We start from the raw sequence: 21,323 nt of genomic DNA, 5'->3' as shown, positions 1-21,323 counted from the left end.
TACTCAGTGTTTGTTAATCAGTACACTTAAGGACACTTTGGGACCCATATCATGCTATGATGGTTGTGTATGTGTGTGTGTGTGTGTGTGTGTGTGTGTTCATGTGTGTGTGTTCATGTGTGTGTGCACTAAATTCTTTCTTTTGGATTATGGATCTCTGTTGGATAGAGATTCTCCTTTCTTCTCTGCTTGGCTTCATGTCATCAAGCTCTGGTATGGCTCCAGAAATTCAGAAAAGTGGAGAAAAGCAGAGGGGGAAGGGAAGGAGGAGGTAGAGAAGATGGGAGAAGAGTGGGAAACAAAGAGAAACGACAGCTAAATACCACTTGTGAGCCGGCAAATAGGGGAATTGTAGAATTCATCATCCTTATCGTTACTATTATTTTGGTGTTTGTTTTTGATCTCTGTGCACATGTGTGCAGCTGTGTGTGCTCATGTGTAGGCATGCACGTAGAAGTCAGAGGTGAGCCACAGATGTCATTCTACAGGAACCATCCACCTTGGCTTTTTGAGACAGGGCTTCCCACTGGAGTCTGTTGACTAGACGAAGCCGTGAGCCCCCGGATCTTCCTAACTCTGTCTTCCCAGAGCTGGAATTTTAAAAGTGTGTGTAGTATTTCTACGGGGGTGCTGGGGGATTGAACTCAGATCCTCATGCTTGTGCAGTATGTACCAACTAGGCTCTCTCCAACCCCTGCTTGGCTTGAAAGGGAAGGTCTTTAAAGGCAAAGTCTTACTCCGTAGCTCAGTCTGACCTGAAAATCATGCTCTTCCCACCTCTGTCTCAGTGGTGGGGTCACATGCACCACCATGAGTGCTAGAGATCGTGGAAAGCGATGGAAAGGTCAAAGAGGAGGGAGATGAATGTGGCCAGCAGCAAGAACCAAGCCTTGAACTAATGAGGAAAACAGAGGCTCCCTTAACAGGAAGGTAAAGTGCTGAGCCTCTGGTGCTCCCTAGCTTCTTCAGAGAGCCAGCTGACCTGTAGGGAGGCAGGTGTGGGTAACAGAAGGCTCCAAGTGGGTAATGGGTGTAGGGGTGGGGAGCAGAAAATGTGGTGGAGTCTCAAATGCTTTTAGAATTACGCTGAATTATAGCAGGCAATAATCATAACCTTCCAGGTTTATTCCTTTGCCTGGAAGGAAGGGAAAAGATTAACCAAATGACAGGTTGGGGGTCCCAGAGCCATAGAATGCTGGCCCCACAGGAGCCTGGGGGCTGAAAGGACCAAGTCAGTGGGTGCAGCACAGAGCCTGGGGCACAGCTGGGTCCAGGAGCTCAGGAATGGCTCCCCAAGACTGCAAGGTCATTGCAATTAGTTAAGTGCCCGTGCCCAGCAGGCCCTGAGATAGGAAAGGCCTGCCTTCCCCATTTTGTTGATGTGGAAACAGCCAGGGGAAGTGACTCAGAGACAGAGTGGAAACAAAATGTGCCTCTCGTGACATTATGACTTCTGTTGGTCTGAGTGGCTGGCACTTGGGCTCTCTCCTGTGGGCCTTCCTTCCATGGAACATGCTTCTTCTGTATTCTCAGGTCAGGCAGGGGAACTTGTGTGGGCAGAGTGGGAATTGGGGTTGGGGGAGACTTTCCAGGTGAACAGATAGACACAAAAGGCAATCTTGGTTATAAAGGCAGTCTTTGGGCTAGAGAGACAGACTGGGCTGCAGAGGCCACCACATTTACTGTTGAGGTGGACTTTGAAAACCTGGCTTTGCTGTTAAATTAGCTTTCCAGTTATTTCTTTAGCTGGGCACAAACAAAGGGAAGCGTGCTGACATACCTCTACTCCCAGCATTTGGGTGGGAGGCAGTGGGGCCAGGAGCATCAAGAGTCTGAGGTCAGGAGCTGGGTGATGGCTCAGTGAGGAAGGACACTTGCTGTGATGGCTCGAGTTCGAAGCCCCAGCACCCTTGTGAGAAGCTGAGCACGGCTACTTATATCTGTAACCGAACCAAGGTGCAAAGATGCACCAATCTGTAAGGACAACTTTGAGGGGCAGAGACAAGTGTCCCAAGAGTTCACTGGGCAGCTAGCTCACTGGTGAAGTGAGTTTATGGTTTTGTGAGACTTTACCTCAAGGTACTAAGGAAGAGAAAAAATGAGGAAGAGATTCGATGTCCCACTCTGGCTGCATGTATCCAAATACATATGCTTACCCGCACACTCATGTGCACGAAACTCCCATGGAGAAGTATCGACACGTACTTAACACTAAAAGAGGATTCAAGGTTACCTGAAACTGCATAGCAACCTCAAGGCCAGCCTTGATACATGAGACGCTGTCTCCAAAAGAAGCAAAAGCAAAAACTCACAGCAAAACCAAAATCGAACTCACTGGGCTACAGTATGAGTTTTCTGCACGATCCTTATATATCGGATTTTGTGGTAGACACATAAAAACATTGTCAAGGCCACCATCTGTCTCCCAACCACAATTTGGAAACTCTGATTCACACAACCTCCATCTCGAACCATCAGAGCCAGTCAGTGGCTGGACCTTAATACCCAGCCCTTACTAACGGCAGTGGACGCTGACACCAGCCTGGTAGCTTTGATACCCAGTGTTAGTCAGCAGCGCGGTTGGCATGATGTCAGGAAGATGAAGCTTACCCACTTGACTCATTCAGATGTGGGTTTCAAACTTGTCCCCAGGGCTGCTGCAGCACATCACTGGGATACCACTCACTGTGGACTTTGGAGTCAGGCATCATGGTAGTTCAAGTCTTTGAAACTTGTTGGCTCTGTGGCCTGGAAAAGCTGACCTTGGCAGGCCTCAGTTTCCTCTCAGAGCACATAAGGACAATTCACATCTGCAGAATTATTCTGAGAAATCAGGTTATTGTGTAAACTCCCTGGAATCTAGTAGTATTTGTTCCATAAGAGATAACACTGCCTTACTTGACAAGGGGCGTTCTTTTCCCTGTGTTGATCCCTAGAACCTTCCTCAGGCTGGGAATGCAGAACTTGGTACTCTGGCTAAGTTATCTGGAAGAGATTAAATTCCTGTTTCAGCCCCACCTCCTTTGGGCAGGTAGATGACTTGCCATTCAGGAAGAGCATAATTGAGTTTCTTCCAGAAGATTATTAGGGACTCAGAGACTCAATGGGCCCCTGGAGTACCCTTTGAAAGTTTGAGCCAAGAAGTTTTTGTAGTCAATCAAAAATGTTTCCTGTTTTAATTTGGACCCATTTCCTTGTGTTTGTTATTCTTTGCCTGCGGCCTGAGCAGTTCTGGGGCCTAGGAAGTCCACTGAAGCCCACGGTGGCACAGAGCCAAGGCTTCACTGGCACCATGGTATGGACATGCACGCCTTGAACACCACTTACTGGGAGGGCCGAGGGCAGACTAGGATATAGGGTGGAGTGGTCGTCAGTGCAGGGAAAGCCAAGTCTGGAGAAAAGGGTAGGGCTTTGGCTCATGAACTGAGGGGTCAGAGGACTTTTCAAAGCTTGAAAGCCAGAAACAGGCTAAGGCTACAGACGAGAAACTCAAATAACCAGGAGGTGCAGGAAGTTCCTTCACCAGTTAAAGGAGCTGCCAGTTTGTTGCTCACCATCTCAGCCTGACTTGGAATTCAGGGGTATACATTGGTAGCTTGAAATCAACCATGATGGAAATATATACACCATGGGTGGGGAAGGCTGAGGTCACACACTTTCCCCTGTAGAAAACTCCTGGCAGATGAACAAAATACGGGAATGTGGTGGTCACGTAAGATTGTGGAATGTAGGCAAGCAATAGCCAGGGAGTGATTTCTCCTTGTGTCCTCCTACTATTGGGCTTTCATCCCTTCTCTCCCTTCACAAGTCTTCTAGAAGTTAAGCAGGGTATTGTCCCATGTTGTAGGAGAAAAAAGAGACTAGGAAAAGTCCAGACATTTGCACTGGGAAAATTCTTTAAAAGTTCTGGAACAGGGTCACAGGCAGAGTGAGCCGAAGAGACTGGTGAAGCTAGGTGAATCTGAGACTCGGGGGACAGGCTTCCCTAAACACTACCTTCTGCTAACTCTGCTCCGGAGAGTTTGGGTCTCCAAACAATTACAAATTGCTGCTATGTAGGGTAGGCTGGTTATTTTCATGTGTTAATAGAGATATGGGCCCTGCCTTGTGGGCTGGGGTCTTCCCAGTCAAATTCTATGTTTTCATTCCTAGTTCTTACAGGACCAGTGGAGACAGGGAAGTTGGTAAATGCTGCCTGGCACGCTCGTTACTGCAGTTTTATGTCACCCTATCCTTGGGGCAATACTGTCTTTGTGTGTACATGTGCATGTGAATGCCTTAAGATTTTTCTAAATTCTATAGCCATTCTGCCAGTTTCTCCTGCAAATGTGTTTTCCCCAGGACAAAATGCAGAACTGAGGGGCCCACATCAGGCTAAAGGTAAAAGCGGATCATGGGTGACCAGAATGACTTTGCTAACATATTTCTGTCAGCGCCCTGTGGGCCATGAGCTCACTGGGCTAGGGGAAGCTGCTGAAGATAAGAAATCCACATCCTCTGGGCTTACAGGCAATGACTGACTTGTTAGCCAATGTGGGCTGTTGTTGCTCAGAGGTAGATCATTAGTATTTGGTCATGGTCAAGATTTGGAGACAGAATGCTCACTGTGCTAGACACTGTTTGCTCAGGTTGGGAGATGGGTGGGGCTCCCAAGTACACCAGGTTGTAGTTTTTTATTGTTATACATGCGTATATACATAATACATACATACATACATACACATAAACACATACGTACATGAATATACACACATACACACATATACACATACATATGCTAATGTCTATGCCTATACCTATACATGTGTATATATGTAGAAATAGAGATAGATAGATAGATATACAAACATACTTGATTTTTAAGAATAATTTTGGGCTTACAGCAAAATTACAGGAAATGCGAAGAATTCCCATAATGCCACTCATGCTACGTGCACAGCTTCTCCCATTACCAATCCCATCCTGATACCATTGTAGCCCTCTCTGTCATTTAACATCAGAGTTTATCCTTTGTGTCTACAAGATAGACAGGAGTATGAAGATCCTTGCCTACCCTTAGAGAATCACAGTGAGCATTTCCATTGTCTGAGCATACTCTGTGCTCGCCGTTAATCCCTCCCCGTCTCCTTACAGCAACTCCTGGCCTTAAAACGACCTTTAAACTTTGTTTTTTCTACAACTGGAACCTCTTTCGCTTACAACTATTTATTTAGCCATATATGGGCCTTTAATCTCAGCACTCGGGAGGCCAGGGCAGGTGGATCTCTGTAAGTTTGAGGCCAGGTTGACATACACACAGAGACTCTATCTCAAAGAAAAAATATAATCCCTTAAGGTTCTTCCATGTAGTCATAGTTTGACAACTCTTCTTTTTGCATGCATGCATGCTTGTGTGTGTGTGTGTGTGTGTGTGTGTGTGTGTAAATGTGTTCCTATACATAAGGGTAGCACATCTATGTGGGAGTATGCATGCACCAATGTGCATGTGCATATGGAGGCTTGAGAGCAGCCTTGGGTCCTAACAATGGACCCTTCTTTGAAACAAGGTCTCACCAACCTGGCACTCACCAGGTAGTCCTGTGAGGCCCAGGTATCTTCCTGTCTCTGCCTTCCTTCAGTGGGATGATAAATGCATGTCACCACGCCTGGCTATTAAAACAGCAGCAGCAACCATGAGTTCTGGGGATAGAGCTCAGGTCCACACGCTTGCACAGCCAGTGCTGTGCCGTCATTACGCAGGCCCAAATCTTCTCTTCAGAATGAGTAGGAGTTCATTGTGTGGATCCCAGTTTGCACATCCATTCATATTGGCTGAGTCCTTATTTTGGCAATTACAGATGAGACTGCCATTAACCTCCATGAGCAGGTGTTGGTGTGGCTGCTAAGTTTTCAAACTCTTTGGGTAAATACTGAGGGAGAGGATCCGTTGATGGTGTGGTAAGAGACTTCCAGGTTGTCTCCTAATACGGGCTGCCTCCTTCATGCCCCCACATCTTATTGCAGTTTTTTCTCACTGTCTCTGTGTTTTGAATTGAAAGCAAAGCTCTGCTCTAGGAGCAGCCATAACAGTGCAGGCTCAAGAGCATCTGAAGGACTCACTCCTAAGTCCCTGACACTTTGCCCTGGCTGTGTCTAGGCACAGGTTTCAGCCTTCTGCTTTATCTTCAAGCAGGGATTGCTGCCTCTACCTTCCTCATCACTCAGTGACACACATGACATATGACCATGGCGAATTTCCCAGTTCTCACTGTTGGATCTTGGATTTCACTAATACGTTAGGCCTATTTAAGCATTTCTAGGGCATCTAGGGTGTCTAGGATGTGCCTACTGATGCTGCAGCCTTCTTAATGAAGATGCTACCTAGAGTGAAGGGACACCTGATGGGATCACTAAAGACACACACACACACACACACACACACACACACACACACACACACACACACACTGCTTTCTTCACTATGGATGCTGAGAGGTTGCCTGTTGTAAACTGAATGTGGGTTTAATGTCCTTTCTAGCTTAAGTCCATGTTCCCACCAGCATGACACAACATCATTGCTGTGCCATTGGCCTTCACTGTTAGGACACTAGCATTTCTGTTTTGATTGGTTTGTGCTGCTGTAACAAAGTACCAGAGCCAAGTTGGCTTCCAAACCAAAGGTATTTGGAGGCTAAAAGGCAAGACCAAGGCGCAGCATGATCAGGTCTGGGTGAGGCCCCCTTCCCAGGTACACATTGCCAATCTGCTGTAACCAAAAGATGGTGAAAAAGCTCTCTTGGGAATCCCACTACTTGGGGCTATATATCTTAACATTTCTACCTCTCACACAAGCACTTGGGGGTTAGAATTTGAGCATATGAATATTAAGGGACTCATGCATTCAGTCCATTGCAGATAAGGTCAAGCCCTGGGGTTGTGTGTCATAGATCACTTTCCCCCTCGGATGCCTGTCTCAGAATCCACCTTTGTGAAAGCCTGTGTACAAAGTACCACATATAAATGGAAGCCCACCAGACCAGCAGATCCGCAAGCCAGCAGGCCAGCACTTAATTGTGCAGTTGCTTGTTTGTACTCCTGACTAGGACTATGCTATTTAGGGACAAAGAACCCCCTCATCTTCTTAGTCCTAAAGCACCATTGTCATCATCCATCCTGGGTCCCCTCAGGCCTTGCCACTTCAGTTTTCTCCCTCATCTCCCAGATGTCAGCTCTGCTTCTTTGCCTAAAGGCTTTCTGACATCTCCCTTGTGTAGAACTGACAGGAACTTGCGGGAACACTGAGCATACGAAGTGGAGTAGAAATATTCCCAGATCTCTCTCTCTTTCTCTCTGACTGAGATATGTTCTATCCTGGGCTTTCCAGTCCCCTCCAGTTCCCAGAAGATGGAAACTGGGCTTGCCCAAATTTCAGTACTCAGCACACAGCCCTCTTTTTCCCTCTCTTCCCTTCAATGCCATATTGTCCTATGCTCCTGGGGGTGCTTCCTTCAGATATCCCTCAAATAACTTCTGAATTCCTATAGATCAAGAATTCATATGGATTGTCACTGTAGAACACTACAGTAGAACACACACACACACACACATATACATAGAGAAAAAGAAAGAGGAGTATACATAGAGAGAGGTTTATATAGAAGGAGGTATACATAAAGACAGGTATGCATAGAGACAGGTATACAAATTCAGATAGACTTCTAGAACACATGTTCTCCTCTCTGTCAGTCTTGTTCCAAGATGTACCCACTCTTGTGAGCTCAGCCTTGTGCTCCCCCTTTCTGCCTGCCCTGACCTAGGAGACATGTCTTCTTTCTCCCGAATTCTTACAATGCCTCCTTTGTCCCTTCCTAAAATACACCTCCTTCAGTGTTATTATTGTGTGGATATACGCACATGTACATGAGAGGTATGTGTGCATATGCAGGTAGAGGTCAGAGGTAAAATTTGAATCTCTTTCTCATTCAGCCTCCATTTTATTCTTGGAGACAAGATCTCTCATGGAACTGAGAGCTTGTGGACTCAGGTGGACTGGCCAGCAAGCTCTGAGACCCACCTTTTCCTCTCCATACCCCCCCCAGTGCTGGGATTATAGGACACATCACCATACCTGGATTTCCTGGATTTTATGAGGTTACTGGGGATCTGAACTCAGGTCTTTGTACTTTATTGACTGAGCCATCTGTACTTTACTGTTTTGTTTTGAAGGAATAGTTCCTTAGAGTAATGACTTTTCAGATCTTTCCTGGTATCTGGATCAGTATAAATAAATAATCATAGGCTGTCCATCTTTGCATTGTAACATTATTTTCCCTCCTGACTCCTGGTGCAGGTGATCCCTCCCCTAAAACCGCATTCATGTGAGAAGGCACACCTTTCATCTCTAAGAATATGTCTCAGACCTAGGGCTTAGCTCATTCCAGAACTAGCTGGATGGTTTTTGTTTGGAGACAAGGTCTTGCTCTGTAGATCAGGCTGGCCTCACATTTATGGCAGCCCTCTTTCCTCAGCTTCCCAAGTGCTGACATGACAAGTGTGAGCCATCAGACCCAAGTTTAAGGTGATCATTAGAAAAATCTTGGAAATTAAGACTATTTAAGCCTCACCACAGACACATTCAATGCCAGCACCAAGGACAGTGCTTGGAGGTACACTGGTGACCCCTGTACAAGCCTCAGCTGATGTTGCCAATTACAACTTCCCTCACTTCTTTCGGACATTCCCCCACTTTATAATTTTATACTTTTATTTATGTATTTTTATCGTGTGTGTGTGTGTGTGTGTGTGTGTGTGTGTGTGTGTGTGTGTGTGTGTGTGTGTTGGGGAGGGGTGCATGCAGGAAACCAAGTGGAGTACAAACTACTCTCTGGAGTAAGTTCTCTCCTGCCACCTTGTGGGTTTGAAGATGGAGTTTGTGGGATGGTTAGGCACCTCTCTGCTGAACTGTCTCAATAGCTTTATCCGCTGCTTTAGATCAGAAGAAAGTCAATCCTGGATAGTTCTGTTGGATGCAGAGACTGGGTTAAGACAGTTGAGAGTCAGGCTGAGTTACTGACTACAAGGATTCTTAATTTACTTCTGTGTCAGGCCACGCTGTCCTCAGTACTGGCTGCTTCAAGTGGAAGCCCAGACTAGCTCCACCGTGTAAAACCACTCTCCACCCTAAACAGCAGTGGGAGGGGGTGGGGGTGGGGAAATAGCCAAGGGGCTTTTCCCCTAGGCTGACCTTTCTGTGACACCTGATCCTCTACATGCCAGTTCCTCTGAGGTCCAGGCCTCCTACCTGAAAACTCTAACTGGTGCTGAGGTTGTGGGCAGACCAGCCAAGCTTATGGCCTGGACCTGATCTGGGGACTTTGTCATCTTCTCTATTCATTCCCTTGGGCCACTGATCCCCAAGTTCTGTGTCTTCTCAGATTCTCCTCTCCATCCTGTTTCCCCTCTATTTATCACAGCCTCCCTCCCTGCTTTTTCTGCTCTGCTATGTCATGCCACAGCCGCCTCCTCTCACAGCTGCCTCGTGTGCTAAGTGTGGGCCTCTTGCCTGGGAGCCAGTGTTGGAGAACAGGGAAGGAAATGGGGCTAGAAGACAGACCTTGTGTGCTTGTGAGCTAGTCTAGGTTATATACCTGGGTGTTTTTCCCACTGGCTCCTATGTGCCGCAGCCTTCCAAGTCAAAGCAGCTAGAGGCCTTTGCAGGAAGTTTTCAGGAGAATGAGAATGGGCTGTTGTATCAGTTGTGGATCTTGTGGGTGTGCTAGCCTGGGGGATGAGGCATGTGGCTTGCAGAAGCTCACTCTGTGGCTGTCTCTTTGTTGTCTCCGCAGGACTGCAATGTGCTGGTCCTAGCTGCAGTCTGAGAGGATGTCCGGGGTGTCTGAGCCCCTGAGCCGTGTAAAAGTGGGCACTTTGCGCCCGCCCGAGGGCCCCCCAGAGCCCATGGTAGTGGTACCAGTAGACGTGGAGAAGGAAGACGTGCGTATCCTCAAGGTCTGCTTCTACAGCAACAGCTTCAACCCAGGGAAGAACTTCAAGCTTGTCAAATGCACAGTGCAGACAGAGATCCAGGTAAGTGTGGAGGACTCTGTTCCTCAGCTGGTCTTCTCCTTCTACGTCCTAGACAGACAAGCAACCCTTCTTGAGCCTAGCAACTTCTTCTAGCATTGTCTGGGCAGGGCGGAGGTTGGCATCAGGAGAGACATTTCCAGCTTGCTGCTCTAGCCTCCTCCAGCTGCGCATGCAGGGTAACAATATGCTGGCTTGTTTTAGCTTGCCTTTATTGAACACTTGCTATATGAATCCATGTGGTCAGTTTCTCAACATAGATGCTATTGAATTCTCCCATGAGGAGACACAATGAGGACATCCCCGGTCTCTTCCAGAACATTCCTTCATAATGGCCCTCAGAAGATTGCTCTGGAGGGCTCATAATTTGAGCAAAGGAATTGAGTACCTTGAGGAAAGTCTCCCCAGGTCCAAGGGAGCTTAATTGGCTCTCTGTCACTAGCGCTTCTAATGTCTCAAAGCCCTCCGTGCACTGGTGACTGCTTTCATCAGCACTGTGGTGGTCCTGGCTGCCAGGCCACTGTGCTGTATCTTGCGCAGTGCATGCTACAGCTCACACACTGGAGCAGGATGCATTGATAAGCCTACTGTCTCTTCCAGTTAGCATCCTTGCTGTGGTTGGGTAGATTCCTGTTTCCCACAGCTGATCTGATTAGGGTCCTGCTTGTTCCTCACATGTGTTCTGATGAGAGAATGTGAGTGTGTGAAGAGAGTAAGGCACACTTCCCTCTGTCCTCTACTGACACTCAAGTCTTCTTTGGGTGTCCCATTTCTTCACATACCTGATGTCACCCACTGCCAACTCAACTCATTTGATTTCCAAAAGTTAATGTGGGTTGCAAGTCACACGGGGGTAGGGGTGGGGGTGGACACCATACTGCCCAATTTTGATGACAAGCGAACACTCCAGCTATTCCTGCTAGGATGTGCTCTGTGGATGCGGTGGAGGACAGATGGGACTGTCAGAAGTCAGGGCACCACTGTCCATGGGGGAAGAAATGGTAGAGAATGACTGGAAGGCTGTCTTGGTGAATAAGCAGATTTACGATGTGGCACAAGCTGTATTTCTAAGTATCTAGTGGGGAGATGGCCACACGCAACGAAGCTGTAGAATACTCGCCTTGGGAATCAAGAGTTAGATGGGAGCTAGGGAGCAGCATACAGTTGTTTGCTTGGTTTGGTTTCTGAACAGGGTCTTACAGTATAGTCTGGGTTGGTTTCATACTCACTCCGTAGCGCAGGCTAATCTTGAACTCATGAACACCATACCTCAGTTTCCCAAATGCTAGTATTACACATAGTCAGTCTACCACACATAGTTCTGGAGCTGGGAGAGCTTCCTGGGGGTGGTGTGAAGGCTCTGCAGTTACTTAAGGGAAGAATGTACACGGGCTTAGCGGAAGGCTAATGAACTCAAGCTTAAGAATGCCATGAGTGTCTGAAGAATTCTCTGGATAACAAAAGAATGAGGCAACTCTCTTCTTGGAACTTATACCCAAGCCTTTTGGTTTTTCCTGCTGGCAATGTTTCCTACTGTCGAAACATCACCTTCTAATGCCATCTTGTTATTATTACAAGCTGTGACTTTAAAACCACCTGGATGAACAGTCGTGTGAGACTCCATCTGGGTGGCTTATGTGGGCTTGGATCTGAATGCTTACAGAATCCTTGTGCAGATTTCCCTCAAGGGGACCATGCAAACCTGTTGCTTTGCTGTAGGGACTCGAAATGATAGATGGGGATACCTAGCACATAGTAGGTCCCAGGGACTGTAAGTGTTGGTGGTCTGGTCTATCACTGAGTTTTCCACAGAGGGGAAACTTCGTTTGTTTTTTTTTTTTTTTTTTACTTAGCCACTTATCTGTCTTATTTTCTAACTTAGAAAATAACTACATTTGTATTTTAAAATAGTATACAGCGTTCTTCAAGGAGTTAACCCTGGGGCTGGAGGTATGGCGTAATACATTACATGCCTGGGGTACACAAGGTCCTGGTTTCTACCTCTAGTACTATAAAAAGGGAGGGACTGAGGGAGGGACTGAGGGAGGGAGTGAGAGAGGGAGGGAGGAAAAGAAGAGATAGAACCAGAGGGAAGGAAAAGGAAGAAGGCAGGCTCAGAGAAGAGATTTATGCTCAAAGAGGCTTGAGAAATTTTTGGTTAAACAAGCTGAGGACTGGATAGTGGCTCAGTGATAGGTCTCTGCCCTATAACTGGGAGGCCTTAGGCTCTATTCCTAGAACACACCTCCTTTAGCCCCTCCCTGAAAATCATGAACAGATTCTTTTGCAGCAAGACTTCTCAGAACCTTCAGTTTTACCTGATGAATTACTGAGACAGGGCCACAATGTGGTATTTGTCATTTGCCTAAAGGAATTCATCTTTTGTATGCAGGACCTGTTGATTCTCTGGCAAGCCTTCATAGACACCCCCCTCCTCCACAGAAAAATGGGAGAGACAGAGAGGAAGGGAAGTGGACTATGGGCTGAGAGGTAATAGTTACTAGTAGGAAGGAGATGTGGATTTGTACTGACAGAGTGTTGGGGAACAGAGATAAATCAATAGATCTGCATGTATCAAGGAGGTAGAGTCAACAGAAATTGATGATTAATTAAATGTGGGAGGGAAGAAGAGGAAGGAGACAAGGATGACTCAAACTCTGGCTTGGGCAGCAGAAAAGGTGCTGGTGCCATACACTGGGGCAGGAGAGGAAGTCCATCCTGAGATTTCAGCTTCATATGTGTTCTGTTTGAATACTTTTAAAACACTCTTATGGAGGAACATGGTCCTGCAGGTCGGAAAGATGACAAGACATATACAAGAGCATTTGAATGCCAACCTGCAATGGTGGTCAAGCCCGAGAACCAGGCCATCTGTGAAAGATGAAGAGAACAAGAGAAGGATTCCAGCTAGGGTGATCAGGGAAGGCAGATTAAGAGCTGGGTCAGAAAGAGTAGTTAAAAAAAAAAAGCAACCAACAGAGGCGGGGGTAGGGCCAAGAAAGGAATGGTTATCAGTGTGGGATGCTAAGAAGTTCTAAGACAAAGTCAGAAGTAGGTTCACTGACTTCAGGACTTTCAGGACTACATGTCATGGATGACATTTTGCTGGGCAGTTCCACCACAGGAGGCCTTTGGTGTGGAGAGAGAATTAACCAACATGGCAGCGCATTTTTGACCAACAAAGGGAACATCACAAGGTCCTACATTGAGAATGCACATAGTAGGTTTGAGGCCATCAGTGCCCTAAGATTGACAATCAAAGCCATGTTAATATTTTTGTTTTCACTCCATCTCTTGGGAAACATTGCTATCAATGTAAACTATTGAGTGATATGAGATTGTTTTTTAAAGGATATAGTTTATATGGTGGAGATTGGAGGGAGGCAAGCATGGCCACAGGTAGAGGTCTGTGGAGAGATGGTGAGAGCATCAATGAGGATAGCCATGGATATGGTAATACTGATGATAGCTCCAGCAATGGTAGGGATGATGGCAATGGTGGTGATGGTGATGGTGGTGTATTGATGTTGGTGGTGTATTGATGAGAGGGTAGTATATTGATGATAGTGATATTGATGATGGTGGTAATAGTGGTGGTAGTGATGGTGGTGATGGTGGTAGTAGTATTGGTGATGATAGTGGTCTTAGTGATGGTGGTGGTGGTAGTAGTGATGATGCTGGCAGTGATGGTGATAGATGATGATGATGGCAGCAGTAATAGTAATGATGGCAGTGACTGCTGGTGGTGATGGTAGTGATGGTAGTGGTGATGGCAGTGATGGTGATGGTGGTGGTGATGGTGATGGTGGTGGTGGAGATGATGGCAATGACAGAGCTAAGAGATTATGCTGAGGATGAAGGTGCTGGTGATGATAAAAGCTAACATTTTACCCCACCTCCCCTACTTGTTATCTTACTGGCTTCTCAAAAGGCCCCTCTGAAACACTTAGTGTTATAATCTCTACTTTCTATTTAAGGAAACGTAGTGCAGAGGAGTTAAGCAAATTGTTACTTAAGTGGTGGGTTTTGTTTTCAAACCCAGACAATCCACCTCCAGAGCATACACTCTTAACCAATTCCGTCTATGGAAGGGAGTGGATATGATTCAGTTGGAAGTGAGAGGCTCTGATGATGGATCAGGAATGTGAGGCACAGGAGATGTGAAAAGCTTCAGCCTGACCTAGAGAGGAGCCCATTGCCTGAGATGTGTACTGGAGGAAGCTGGCTGGGGAGCGGGCATCCTCCACTCAGTTCTATCTCTGAGCACACTTGAGATGCCCTCAGATTTTCAAGTGGCAACACTGAAAACATGATCGGTCAGTGATTCTGGAGAAAGACACAGTCTTGGTACAGACATTTGGATTGGTCAGCCTCTGGATGCTGGCTGAATGAAACCCTGTGGATCAGACGATACAGAAAAGCAACGTGAATAAACTGTCTTCTGTTCTACAGCTATTGCTGTGTGCCTCCAATACCAGACACCTGCATGGAACATTGACATTCTCCAAACATGGTGTTATTCCTTGTTCTTGTAGGCTTCCTGACCAAGGGTATGGCATTGACTCACATCCATGAATGAACCTTTAAAAGGCAATGCACATGCTCTGACAGAAAGAAACAGAACCCGGGCAAGTGCACAACACAGAGAAGAGGTTGGTCAAGACACCAGGGACCAGCTTTGTACAATGCCTATTTTGAGGGCATAGTCCACTATGTGTAGAGATGAGGCCCAAGCCCAGCATCCTTGCCTAAGATTCTCCTGAAGTTAGCGGCCTCTTCCTCCCCTGCTTCCAAAGCCTACACTGTCTCCCCTATCACTTGGCCTTCAGTGAATTTTTCTCTTTCACTCTATGTCCCTTTATCACCCTCCCAGTTCTCAAACTGCTGCCAACCTTTTCATATTTGCCAAGCACATGTCCCTCTATAAGAACACTGTTGCAACTCCAACCCCCTCTCCTAGTTATGTCTGATGAAACAAAAGCAATGGAGACTTGTCCTAGACAGCCCACATTGGTGTTGTGGTCTCACAGTATCCTTACTCCAGATAGACTGATGATTTCAAGTTTTTAATCTTGACTCTTCTCTGCATAAATGTGAATGCCCCGCTGTGCTTTTTTCTGTGATGAATGAAGCAAAGTATGACCAAGCAGGCGTGGCAGCACTTAGATCTGATCCCAGCTTTCTAGAGACTGAGGATCATCAGTTCCAGGCCAGCCTGAGCTACACAGTGAGACTATATCCAAAATAGAACAGCTCTGCAAATAACCACTGGCCTTGGAGCCTAAGTTCTTGCAGAAAGCAGGCAATGGCTAATGAGATCAGCAGTGCCCAGATAAGACATGGGGTGCTGACCTTCTTAAATTCCTACGACTTTTTCTTTTTCTTTGAAATCATGTTTGTTGGGAGCTCTGAGTCTCTATGACAGACTGTGTCATTATATTTTCCTCTAACATGCTAATTTGCTTGTCTGGGAAAGGGGTTAAGACAACACCTTGCAAACAAGGATCATCCTTCACGTTTTGTTTTGTTTTGTTTTTAAATCTGCCCTCTAGTATCTTTTCCTTTTCTTTTTCCTCTTACCCATTCTAACTAGTTTGCAGTGACCATAGGCGACCTGGGTTCCATCCTAGTTTGTATGCACTGTCCAGGGATGATTAGTAATGAACCATGAACAAGAGGATAAATTTTATGATCACCCAGGTCTAAGTGCCATGTCCCTCTCTGTTCAGGATGTTGAAGGACTAGCTCACACTCTCTTCTCCTTCTGGCTGACTCTTGCTGGTCCATTCTGTGCCCGAGTCTGTCCATCATTAGAATTTCTGCTTTTCATATGGGAAAGCATTAAGCTAAGCTAAGAGTGGGCTTGTGCCCGTGATAAAATGTATCTCAAGAGTTGCTCTCACCCATGTGATAATACAATGTATCTCAAGAGTAGCTGGAACCCAGCAGCATCTTCTCCTAGATCCCTTTTCAAGCTCCTCCCGGGTACAGATGAGAAATCAAGATTTGTTTTTGCCAGTTGTAGTGGCTCATATCTGTAATTTCAGCACTTGGGAAGCCAAGGCAGGGATATTTCTGGAAATTTGAGACCAGCCTGAGTCACAGAATAACTTCTGGCCTAGCCAGGGATACATAGTAAAACCCTGTCTTAAAAAGGGACAGGACTGAAAATATGACTTAGCAGTTAAGAGAACGTCTTTCAGAAGACCCAGGTTCAATTCCCAGCACCTGTATGGGGACTCACAAGTCTGCAACACAACTTGTAAAGGATCTAATGCCCTCTTCTGGCCTCGGTGGGCACCAGCCACTCAAAACACTCACATACATAAAATAAAAAATTTTAAAAATAAATAATATAAAGAAGTAAGAAAAGAAGTAAAGAATTCATCTTGGTTTTTGTCCTGAACTGAAGTCTTCTGAAGCTTTCCCCACCCTGTCCAGATGCATTTCTTCCACCCATGGTGGTCTCCCCAGATTGCAGATGTCCTTTGGGTGCTGTATGCTTGACAAGAGGAGGGCAGGATCCAGCTCCCCAAAGCATTGGGCTCTGCGCACACTTCCACTCACTACCATCACCTGTCAATTCCCATAAGCCTTCCTGAGAGGAAGATTAAGGTATTGTGACAAAGGGCCTTGCCCTAACTTATCAAGGGCTTCAAGTTTAGTCCTGTTACCTAACTAGATACAGGGACCTAGGGGATGGATGCTTTTGTACCCTTTAATTCATATGTTGAAGCTCTAATCCCTAATATGATAGATAGGGAAATAAGAACATTCAGGAGGAGCTAGCACTGAATATTGGTGTGTTCCCCAAATTACCAATGTGGAAGCCTAATATTTAATATGACAACTTGGGAAGTCAAGGCCTTTGGGGATGTGATTAAATCATGAATGGCAGTAGAAGTGCTTACGAAGAGGTTGAGAGCCCAGCGAGCTGAGTCAGCAGTTGATTGCATGTTGCCCCCGCTGAAGCCACATCAGTGGCTCACAAGTGCATGGAACGCCAGTATCAGGGTGTCTAAAGAGTTCTTCTGGTCTCCATGGGCACTATACTCATGGACACAGCTCCTCTTCCCATAGGCACATAATTAAAATAAGAATGCAAACATCATTTTTAAAAAGCTGTTGAAGACCCCTGGCCACCTCTACTATGTGAGGACGGAGCATAGGCTCCATCTTGAAACCCATGCTAGATGCCAGATCTCTGATCCTGGACTCCCCAGAACTGTTAGCAACATATTCTCACTGTCTATAACTGACCAGTGAACTTTGTGGGGGCAGAAGGGACAGATTAGCACCAGGGCCAGAGCAGGAGCTCCCTGAGGTTGGCAGGCAGTCCCTGACCCAGAGACCATTTTCTTTGTCACCTCACTTCCCTCTTTCAGAGGCACAAGGGCAATGCCTCAAGGTTGGAGGAGCAACAGGAAGAAAGGGGAGGGCTCCCTGTCCAGGAAAGCTACTCCTGAGAGAAGACTTAGCCCATAGCAGGCTAGTCCCCCCACGTAAGACCAGCCCATGAAACAGGCAGGAAGGGCTCAGCCAGGAAAGCACAAACCATCACCACAGAGTGACATAAAAAGGGGCACATTAATACAGGCTTCTTCTTTTCTGCACTCCTTCTCACTTCCTGTGTGTGCCTCTAGCCCCTCACATGTACCGACGCTCACCACAGTGAGAACAAAGAAGCTGTGAAGCCCGATGGGTGTCTCTTCGCTTATCTGTGTGCATAGACTCGTGACATCTGTGAATGAGGAGGCAGGTGTCTGTGCCGTTGTTCTATTTTTGATCTGATGGTTTCGTGGTTGAATATGCTCTTTAGAGCTTTTATCACCTCGCAGTGAATTCTTTCAGAGTGATGAGTTGTGCAAACTTTAGTATTTTTCTCTACTACCACTAGTTGAAAACCATCAGTTATCTGAATGGAGGATTCGGAACCTTTATAGCTATTGTCTTTACTTCCTAACCCGGCCTTAACAGATTACTAGAAACCAATGGTTAAAACAACAGAAATGATTCTCTCATAGCTCTAAAGACTAGAAGTTCCAAGCGCAGGTGTCAGAAACACGCCTGGTGACTCCTGCTGTTCCTGGGCTTTGGTGGCATCACTTCACTCTGTCCCTCTCTTCCTACTGCCCTCTCTACCATAGCTCTTAGAGAGACACCCTTAATTAACAGCCACACAGAGAGTGCAGAAAGGCTATAAACTGAGTTGTTCAACTTAATTATATCTACATAGAGCCTCTTTTGAAATGTGCTCTAACGGTGAGAACATGGGCATATCTTCATGGAAGAATCACTTCCCTATTAGCTATCTGATCGGAATTACCAGTGTTACCCTCAGGCATATGCAGTGAGTTTAATTTAAAGGTGTTTCATATACATATTACCTTGACACCCAGCTGGGGTCAGGGAACTTGCCAAGGGTCTCAGTTGCCAAGGAGCCTGTGTGCTGCCCTGCCCTGTCCTGCATCTGGTTTCCTGTGAGGCTGTCAGGAGAGATGGTTCCTTGTCACTTTTTAAAATGTTTATTTTTATTTATGTGCATGTTTTTCCACCTGTGTGAATGTATGCTAGGTTTGTGTGTGGTTGCCCGCAGAAGCCAGAAGAAAACATTGAATCCCCTGGAGCTGGAGTTACGGATGGATGAAAGTCACCCTGACCTGAGTGCTGGGAACCTAACTCTGGTCCTGTGGAAGCCAGGAAGCACACTGCTACTGAGCCTTCCTCCACTGTCACTTTACCATTTCTTAGATAACCTCATCCCATTCCCTAGCTTGTGATGCTGACTTCACTGGTACCCGGACTTTGAATGTGGTTTACAGTCTTCCATAACACTCTGCTGCTCACCTGCCTGCTCTCTATTTCCATGGGGTACCCAGATCTTAGACAAGAACTCATCACCATCTCGTGAAGCCCTCTTTCTAGAGACTAGTTAGAATCCTACTATGCTGTTGTCACCATGACTGGGACATGAAGATTGGACTTCAGTGGGATGTGGCACTGGGTGTTAAATGGCCACACACAACAAAGAATCTTTTTGCCCCATCGTAGTTAGTGGCACTATTGATATAACAAGACACCATGGCCAAAGGCAAGTTGAGAAGAAAAGGGGTCATTTGGCTTACACTTCCACATTGTAGTCTGTCATGAAGGAAATCGGGGCAGGAATTCAAACAGGGCAGGAGTCTGGAGAGTGCTGTTAACAGGCTTGGTCATCATGGTTTGTTCAGCCTTTTTTTTAAAAATAGAATTTAGAAACACTAGCCCAGGAATGGCACCACCCATAATAGGCTAGGCTCTCCCACATCAATCGCTAATTTAGCCATGCCCTGCAGGCTTGCTTATAGCCCAATCTTATAGAAGAAGCATTATCTCAATCGAGGCTTCTTCCTCTCCGGTGACTCTAGCTTGTGTCAAGGTGACATAAAATTTAGCCAGCATATGCCCCAATGTCAACAGCACCCCATTGAGACTCTTCAGTACAGATTGTTAAGCTTATAGCAAATGTAAATACTCTAGACCCATCCCCCATAGCCAATAACACTCTCCAGCTGTTCATTCTGAAGTAAAGCAAGTGACCCATTCCCCAAGCCAACTTCACAATGAATTATAAAGTCATTACTTTAAAAGGTACCAGAGTAGTGGGGAACTTTTATTTGATTTCTTTTAAAGAAGTGCATTAACCTGCCTGGGACTTTCCTGTCTGTCTTTTCTTATTCTTTCTTCCTCCTGAAGCTCATCTTAGCATTAAGAGCTCTTCCTTGTGGCATATTAACAATCAGAATTTTGAGTAGAGCAGGTCTATATTTAACAGGGTATTTTTATTTTTGAAGACAACCTCTGTGCTCTAAGTCAATTAAAGATAAGACACATGTTACTGTCTCAAAATCTTTTTTATTCTCTTTTTTTCAAAGTTCTACCTTCTATCTTCACATAGAACAAAAAAGGCAAGGAAGACATTGCTGTACTGGGCTTGGTGCTTATGCCCTAAAGCTCTTGCAGATCTTTGCTCTGGGCAGAATGAAGCCATTTTTCTCTAGACTGTTTCTACAGAGGACAAGTATGGCCAGGTCAGCTCTGGGTATGGCTCAATCATCCTGGACCCAATTTTATTATATATAATCTTCCTTCTGTTTCCGGTAGCAGCATCCACATCCACTCATGCTACATCATCATTACTTATGGTCCCATCATGATAACTACTATTTATTGAATAGCTGATATGTACCAAGCCTTGTCTAAACTCTTTATGTATTTGGAATCAATGACATAAGGCAGGCCAGTCACAGTTATATATCATATGTCAAAACACCCTAGTCTGAAATCTAAAAAGAACTGGAAATAAACTTAAGCCTGCACTGATGTCTCTTGGAGAGTTATCACTGGAAGCTACTTTATGAGACAGGACACAGTTTTTGGAATTCTCAACCAATCTCTGACTAGAACTCAAAGAGGGTCTGTGTCTATCTGATCCAAGATCAGACACAGGAACTTGTTTTAGTCCTATTGTGCCAATGTCTTTATTAGATTCCCAGAAGTATTAACAAAATACCCCTGTGGTGTGGCTGAAGACCTCAGAAATGCATTGCCTCATAGCTCTAAAGTCTAGAAAGCCAAGATCAAGGTGTTGGTAGGGCCATGCCCTTGAACCCTGTGGAGGAATCCTTGCTCGCCTCTTCTCATGACATGATGATTTGTATTTTGTCTTTGGTGTTCTTTGGCTTACAGATCCTTCCCTCGAATCTTGCTTCTGCACCTGCCATTTGCATTCTTGTGTGCCTGTCTCTCTTGGTGACTTAATGTCCCCCTTTATAAGAACATCAGTCAGATGGGAGTAGGAGCTGCCAAATGACTGGTGTCAAATCATTTTAATTTGACTAGTCTGCAAAGACTTTTTCCCAGTAGGTTTCCAATGAAAGAAAAGCAGATGTGGCTCCAACATGTCTTTTTGGAGAACTAAACTTCAGCTCATAACAATATGTTACTAGACAGATGTACACTCAAAGTTCTTTGGAATCCACAGAGGAACCCCGAATCCTATCAATCTAGAGGGGTAAGGAATGGCTTTCCAATGACCCCTCAGAGTGCTACCTAGGAATCCAGAGAGGAACCAAAACCTCTATCAGATCAGGGGAATCCAGAACATGCAAGACAGAGGAATATTGACAAGGACTCTCCTAAAACATGGCAGAGAGGGAGGAACATGGAACCAAAAGAGTAGTTAGAGCCAGGCTGTCTTGGTGGAGGATGTTGGGGAGCAG

At 45.8% G+C, this 21,323-nt stretch overlaps 1 protein-coding gene across 7 annotated transcripts in view; it reads left to right on the top strand.

Moving 5' to 3' along the window:
* Positions 1-21,323, top strand: part of Ptk2b (protein tyrosine kinase 2 beta) — a 120,480-nt gene that overhangs the window by 56,539 nt on the left and 42,618 nt on the right. For 5 of the 7 annotated variants that reach the window (NM_017318.3, XM_006252145.5, XM_063274587.1 and 2 more), the window contains one exon: positions 9,825-10,065. In NM_017318.3, coding sequence (NP_059014.2) covers positions 9,862-10,065 — 204 coding nt within the window. In that variant the 5' untranslated portion in view covers positions 9,825-9,861. Of the gene's footprint in view, positions 1-1,427; positions 1,534-9,824; positions 10,066-21,323 lie in introns of those variants that run through there. The other 2 variants (XM_008770774.4, XM_039093608.2) reach the window with 2 other exon arrangements.

The sequence above is a fragment of the Rattus norvegicus genome, chromosome 15 (genome assembly GCF_036323735.1).
Source record: "Rattus norvegicus strain BN/NHsdMcwi chromosome 15, GRCr8, whole genome shotgun sequence".
NCBI classification, from domain to species: Eukaryota; Metazoa; Chordata; class Mammalia; order Rodentia; family Muridae; genus Rattus; species Rattus norvegicus.
The sequence above is the reverse complement of the archived record's forward strand: the minus strand, read 5'-3'. Positions and strand labels throughout refer to the sequence as shown.